Source organism: Echiichthys vipera (assembly GCF_963691815.1).
Source record: "Echiichthys vipera genome assembly, chromosome: 18".
NCBI classification, from domain to species: Eukaryota; Metazoa; Chordata; class Actinopteri; order Perciformes; family Trachinidae; genus Echiichthys; species Echiichthys vipera.
Window position 1 is genome coordinate 10,572,758 of NC_139843.1, and position 7,867 is coordinate 10,580,624.

Consider the following 7,867-nt stretch of genomic DNA (forward strand, 5'->3'; position numbering starts at 1 on the left):
TCAGGCAAAGATGCATCAAACTTAAATCCCAATAGGAAATAAACCTGCTTATAACCATAGTGATTGATCGTCCATTAGACCAGAGGGAATCTTAGAGAGACACAAAATGTGTTAATGACGTGTTCTGTAATATGTTAGAAGGCCACATGAGGGCATCAAAGTCTGCAAAGTCTTTGTGGAGCACTTTACAGAGAAGGCTGGCATACCGTACAGTGTTTCAGAGATTGATACATTCTTTTAAGCTTATTTAGTTCATGTTAGGTTTGAGGTGGGGTACACCCTGGACAGGACGCCAGTCTATCGCAGGGATAGACACAAAGATAGACAACCATTCACAGTCACGGGCAATTTAGAGTAATCAATTAACCTTACACGTGCATGTCTTTGGACAATGGGAGCGAGCCGCAGAACCCAGAGAGAACACAGAAGGGCCCCAGCCCGAATTCGAACCAGGAACCCTCTTGCTGTGAGGTGACGGTGATAACCACCACATGATGATGAAAGTTATATATACATATATATATATATATATATATATATATATATATGTATATATATATATATATATATATACTGGATATAGTTGATGATATAGTTTCTCTTGACATTATATGATATACTTTGGAAATACACACACACACACACGTATATACAGTAATATATGTATAATATTCTTGCTAATAAAAGAATTAAGACCTTAATACCTTTTCCATCTTACTGACTATGCCACATCTCTCTCACTTAATGTGCATTTTCATCAGCTAGAGAGCGCACTGCTCGACAACAGCAGCATCAAAAAAGTGGAGGACGACACTCTCCTTATACATTTCCTATTAAACCCTATTACATTAGTATACTGTAAATCACATCGACTCAGTTGAGTTTTTAAAAACGAATAACTGACAGCTGGCACTGGTTTCTGAATCAAGCAGAGCCCTCTCTGCCAACACACTGAGTTTGGACAAGTATGAGTTTCCTGAGCCAACTCATGTGGAACGGATTTATTTTATTAATATCATGCACTGAGGAATTATTTCAATGATTAGACTTTGAAATCTAAACATCTTAACTGCATCAGCTTTTATGTAATCCAATATGTGAGGGAACCGACCCATCATAAGGCCATTCTTCAACAAAACATATCCCCCAAATAAAGGCATCAACCTAAAATATGTGCTAAACTGATATAACACTCATAATCATAGTGTCCTATGTTCCCAGGGCCCTTTGTTCTTGATATAAGCTACCATTGTAGGAGAATGGTAAGGGCAAGCTACGCAGTTCAAAAAACAACAAAAGGGAGATTGACTTTCCAAATGCAGTTTGGATGGGAGATGCCTAAAGTCAATAAAAACTGTCTTGAGTGTAACATGAGTAGGGGTGGTTTCAACATGTTGACCTAGGGAAAACATTACTAAAGACATAAAACCCTAAAAAGGTTTCATTAATGTGTCATTAGAAGGATATTGAAGTGGGGAACACAGGACCCTGGGAAAATACTATGTTTCCCATACATGTTAGCTCAAGCAACACTTAACTTTGGAGGGCGGGAAGCAGAGGCATAGGGGAAGTATCTTTGTACAATGGCATCAGGAGAAGCAAAATCCTATGTCCAATTCATTACTGCAATCATTATCTATTCTACAAAGTCTCCCTGATGTTACATATTCGCTAGGCTTGCTTGTAAAATGCTTCAAGAGCAGCAGTGGTAGCAACACGTTAGTGTTAGCAGCAGCAGCACAGCAGTTTAAAAAGCAGTTCAAAAAGCTTGCCTTATTGCTAATTTTGGCAACCGATATAATTTAACAAATCAATATGGAACTTGAAAAAGCCAAGAAAGAGAAACAATAAGTCATCCCTATGTTCCCTGGGTCTGATGTTCCCAGAGCGGGTCCTAAGTTCCCCAGTTGCATATGCCTCTGCCTTTGCGGATTTAATTCATCATTTTGATAGGTTACGGTTAGGGTTAGGGTTAGGGTTAGGGTGAGGGGCAGGGTAAGTCTATTGGCCGGGGAATTCTGCACTGATTGTGGAAAAAATAACAAAGAGGGGAACATAGGACCTTTTTTGGAAAAAAAAAGGGTCTTATGTTCCCCGGTCACATACAAAGAAGGGAACATAGGACCCGGGGAACATAGGTACGCTCCCATGTAGCCTACCCTATTTATAACCTTTACCTATTTTACTAGACAATTTGTTATTGCTGATAAGTTGTTGAAGGTGATATCTTGTTGTGTTTCACAGCCAACATTGTGACCTGTCATAGCAGGAAAAGCACAAGTGTAATTAACTTTATTTATAGCAGCTGTTGAGGTGTTTAAGTTTAATTCTTTTCTGGTTCAAATGACTAACTTATGTGAAAAGGTCAGATATTAAACTCAAGAGTTGGTGAAGGCTAGATCAGAGCTAAAAAGAGAGTCAGTAATGCACGTCATCATGCAGAAACATTATGGCTCCAAACAGCTTGTTCTTCTGCCCCCAAGCAGCCAAACAAATCATTTTATACAGCTTCGATTGGTTCTAATATTATTAAATTCACCTATGTTTTTGCTACTATAGCAAGCTATTGTAGATCAATCAAGTTACTGCAACGTCACAGATATACACAACAAACCATATCTGTTGAATTTATGGACTAGTTGTGTCACTTGTGTCTCATCAGTTCATTTAGTGAGAGCAGTTCCCCCGTCTAAAGAGGCTGAAAGTCCTCGAGGCAGCGGCTGTGGGTTCAATTCTGACCTGTGGCCCTTTGCTGCATGTCTCTCCCCTCTCTCTCACCCCATTTCCTGTCTGTCCTATATAATAAAGGCTTGAAAACTGGCAAGAAAATGATCGTTTTAAAAATTTAGTGAGTAAAATCTTACCATAACCAACAGAACAGGAACAGAATTTTAAGTTGTGAGCTGCATGCTGCTTTAAAAGTTTTCCAGTTTTGTGAAGGTCACAGCTTGACAGACCACAGATGCTTGGAATTATTCCAGTATACAAGATCTCCTGCTACCCACCCACGCAACCATGTAGGCAGATAAGGACAAACATACACATTCTGACCTTGACAAAACTTTCACATTAAATCATGAAAACCATACCAAAACAAATATACATCTATACCTGGCTGCTGGCTATTGGGTGTCTCAAATAATTTCTTCCATTACTCAAAATACAGTATTGTCTTACATAATCAATGCCAACTGTTTGATATCTTTGAAAGATGTATAGCATATGGCTACCAGAAAGGACTATATGCATTTCAGTTGTTGTACATAAATGGTCTTTCCTAAAATTTAGAGCCTTGTCATCTAAGCAAACTGAAATAATTGTATCTATCTACATCATCCTATGAACATAACGGAATCATTATTATCTCATTCTCAAGGCTCGATATTTCACGCTCTCGCTCATGCCCTCCCCTGCTTTTCACATCTGCCAGTAGGAAAGTGCCCTCCTCAGCCCTGACTCAGATGGTTAGTGAGTGTATGTTGCTCACTTTCTCCTCCCCTTGCTTCTTTTCTTTTTTTCTATCAAGCTGTTTTACTCTCTCCCTCCTCCTCTCCTTTTACTCTCTCTCCTTACTCTCTCAATCTCTCTCTCCTTTTGATCACTTTGGTCCCTTGCTCCACTCTCTCTCCCTTACTCCTACACGGCTCTGTCACTCACTCACACACTCATACCAGCTTTCCCTGGGCACCATCTCCACCATCAGAGATCCTCATTGTGCCTGCGTTTTGCCAGGTGGACGCACTCCCCACAGTCACCATTTCCACCCCGGAGAGTTCCACGCTGGCAGCACAGCCCCTTCCCCGGCTGAGCATCGGGCGGAAGACCCTGGTGGCAGCTGCTGTGGGGGTCATGCTGGTCCTGGTTCTGGTGGTCCTCATCCCTGTGCTGGTAAGCTCTGTTGGCACAGGTAGCAAAGATGACAGTGCGAGCCACTTTGAGATGCTGGGTACCTGCCGCATGGTGTGTGACCCCTTCCCCAGCACGGGCACAACGGACACAGGTGTGCACGCAGGAACAGAGACAGCAACTACAGGCCTACAGATGGACAACGATGCAGACCTGAGTGATCACAGCATCGGCCCACCGCTGCCTACCTACAGTGCTCATGGCCAACAAGGCAGACCAGGACGCCCAGGTAAGCCTGGACCCCCAGGACCACCTGGAGAGCCAGGCCCACCAGGACCTAAGGGTCCACCGGGAGATGGAGTGGACATTGTACGGACAGGGATTCTAGGTTTAGGGGGTAAGGGGGCTGTTAGTACAACCACATACAACACCATGCCTCGGGTGGCATTTTATGCAGGACTTCGAAACCCTCAAGAAGGTTATGATATTCTACGATTTGATGATGTGGTGACTAATATCGGTGGTAACTATGAGGGCGCAACGGGCAAGTTCACCTGTAAGATTCCTGGCACCTACTTTTTCATCTACAATGTGCTGATGAGGGGAGGAGATGGCACCAGCATGTGGGCTGACCTGATCAAGAACGGTCTGGTGGGTAACACTTTTAACTCTTCAGACACCTTATTAAAACTCTACCTAAGATTGCAAATTTCATGTTGAATTCGACAAATGGTAAAAGCACAGTTTCTCTGTAAAAAACTGTCAAGAATAAGTCAAGAACCCTGAATCATACACTGGGATGAACCCTCATCAAAATGCTCAGGGAACAGTGTAACCAGTGTGCTTACAGTTTAAATTGAGAAGTCATGCATTCATGTGGATAGTGATTTTAGATCTGACTTAGTCTGCTGTTATAGTCCAAGATAAAGGCAATGCACAGTGGCATGCTGCCAGATTGTGTATCCGTGCATATTACACATCCAATGATGTACACGTTGAAGAAGTGAGTGGAAGGAGTGCAGCGCTATCTCAAGTCTGCACACATCAAAACACAGCCTGGGGTAGTGGCTAGTTCAAAGCTGGTGCCCTTTGAAATACAACAAACTTCATGCAACCATGATGTGTGTGCGTTATCAGACTGCCTGTCAGGCCCAGGCGTTTCAATATCGAATCATGATATTTGCTATACTCATGGGTAATTTTGTAATTGTCTTTAAAGCCCCAGGTGAGGACATTGATCAAACACCATGTAAATCTGAACCTGGATATTTTCCTACAAAAATCTCAGCCAGGCTCGACAGGGAGTGTAGACAGTAACACCTGTACATTATAATGCAATCAAGTACAATAGCCACACAATAAATGCCATATTTGTAAATCTATTTGGGTTGAACTTTTTTTTGGTGTTTTACTAGAATAGAATAGATCGTATTCTCACTGTGCTTACTAAACAATGAACATCTGTTTAGCAGCGTTTCACTTGTATGCAACATAACATTTTAAGTAAATAAGTAATATCGAATAAAAGTGAATACAAATTCAAGCAAAACTATTGGTGGCAGCACATGTGGTTTTATGTGCAATGCTGCAATATGCTAGGTTGCCTAGCAAGACACACCACACTAAACACAATTTGCTGTCCCACTGAACTGTTAGGTATTTGTCTTATTTTGCTCCTTAGGGATAAAATACCTTACAGTGCAATCCAAGACAACATCACAACATCTAAGGCATTCCGATTCTTTATCCTGATGCTGGCACACTACATCATTTCCTAAAGTATGTCTAAACAAACACATACATCACTTCTTGTCACAAATAATATAATTTACCACTTACACTGTTAAAAATGCATAAAATGGTTGTTTAATATAAACATTGTCAGTAAAATGTTAATATAAAGGTAAATGTAAAGTGAGTATTATATTTACAGTCACAGCGTGGCTAGATATTTCATTCGGGATGATTCAAATGTTGGCTGACTGTTGCTATGTAAAGACTTCCTTTAGATGCCTCCCCCAGCTTTCTTTAGAGGGCCATGACACTGTAAATACTGTGCAACACCAAGTATGACGCTTCATATGTAAAGCTTAATTTACCGTAGTTTACCACAGTCGAAATTGCATTTATTGCAGTCTCACACAGTGCGAAGCAGCAATGAACTATAAGGTATTAAATGAAACCATTAATAAATAGCTTCCTTAGTATGAGCATGTGTTCTTCTAAAGTAAGTAAAGTATCATTGATAAATTGGTTGGTTAAAATAGCCTCTCCAATTGTGTACTTCTTTGGCACCAATTAGAAATTCATGTTCCTATTTTGGTTCAAACCTGTCGTCACATTCTGGTTGAAGCAGGGATTACACTTTTATGGTCAGGTCTGATGAAGTTGCAGCGTAAAAGCCAACCTGGCAACCCAGATCATTATACATTAGCTAAAGCTTAGAGGGGATAAAACTGTGCATAAAGCAACTTCCCCCAGTTTCACTTTTTTTTTTACATAGAAATGCAGAAGAGATTTGGGTGCTCCAGATCTAACACCCTCAGTAATTAGCCTGTGTTGACATGATGACACTTACATTTGGGATAAACATGGCATTATCAGTGGGTGCTCCACCCAGTAAAAGGTGTAAGCGTTGAGGCAAAGGGAAAGTATGCAGTGCCATCCTTCCTCAGAGGCAGACTGACTCAAATCTGACCCTTTTAGTTGAGTCACGAAACAAAAAAACCCAAGTTATTCACTACAGCTAGAATATTTTAGGAAAAATTCAAATTTAGCCCATAGTCTTGCAAATACAGTATGCTTTTCTTAAAATAAGATTTTTAGTCAACTCATACATGCAAGCGTGGTCTCAAGTCAGCCAGTGAAGCTGCCAGTCATTTATTTGTTTGCATCAAATAAGCGATTGTTTCAATATCATCATTGCCTTCAGTTATGTCATTATTATTATGTTCATTTTCAGGTTAATACTTGTAATTTGGGTTTCTCCTAGAACATGTTTACATTTCAATACATGCTTACATGTTCAGAAAACACATTACTCTTGGCATACTGAATATACCTGTATGCATCCTCTGTCTGAAACTCTCTGTCTTAGCGTCTGCCCCCCTCCTGAAAAAGCTTGGTCTGATCTAATTGGTCAGCGGCCTCCGCACAGTCAATGACAAATGACTGAAACCACACTGTAGCAGCACTTTCTACCTATATATAGTATAGTTGTGGCATAACAACCATATAGAGGTCCTGACGTCTCACAGTTTTCGGAATACGAACTGTGTGCATCCGTCTGTGGATTGAGCATTTTCAAACTTTGACTAAACTTACAGCACTTTATAATGATAAGTTTAAAGACATGGAAATATTTCTTTTTTAAAATATTATATATTATTATATTATAAAATCCTCATTATTACTATTATAAGCCTTATTTATACTAATTTATAATACTATGTTTGCATTTTATGATGATAAGGGAATGTATTCTGCAAATATCTGTTTGTTAAAAATTGTTAAGCAAATTGAAAATGAAATTGTTAAACAATTCTTCACTGTGATTGTTCTCCTCAGCATTCTACCGTTTACACGCGTTCACAGCCTCTCTCCTTGTCTGTGTGTGTGTGTGTCATATTCCAGGTCAGGGCCAGCGCCATTGCCCAAGACCAGGACCAGAGTTATGACTACGCCAGCAACAGTGTCATCCTTCATTTGGATGCTGGCGATGAGGTTTTCATAAAATTGGATGGGGGCAAGGCCCATGGGGGCAACAGCAACAAATATAGCACATTCTCAGGGTTCATCCTCTATGCCGACTGAAGACTGGGCAGGACAGAGGCTCAGAGGTAGAAGATCACAGCCAGAAGACATTCACTTCCTGACTTTCACTTGGCTCTCGCAGTAAGGTTATTGTTGCCCATAGCCACTGATCCACAGTCAGATTATACAGATGTTTGAGGTCAGCATTGCTACAGTGACTAAGGCTGTGGATCTGTGGTTATCTGTAACTGTCTACCTGCTCATCCAT

The 7,867-nt window shown here is 40.7% G+C and overlaps 1 protein-coding gene across 1 annotated transcript; it reads left to right on the plus strand.

The window, feature by feature from the left end:
• Positions 1 to 3,681: 3,681 nt before the first annotated feature.
• On the plus strand, positions 3,682 to 7,659 carry LOC310961361 (C1q-related factor-like; the record flags this gene model as incomplete). Its single annotated transcript, XM_083933391.1, has 2 exons — positions 3,682 to 4,497; positions 7,480 to 7,659. Exons 1-2 carry the CDS (start codon positions 3,850 to 3,852, stop codon positions 7,657 to 7,659), a joined length of 828 nt encoding a protein of 275 aa, XP_083789517.1. The 5' UTR covers positions 3,682 to 3,849.
• Positions 7,660 to 7,867: the final 208 nt, after the last annotated feature.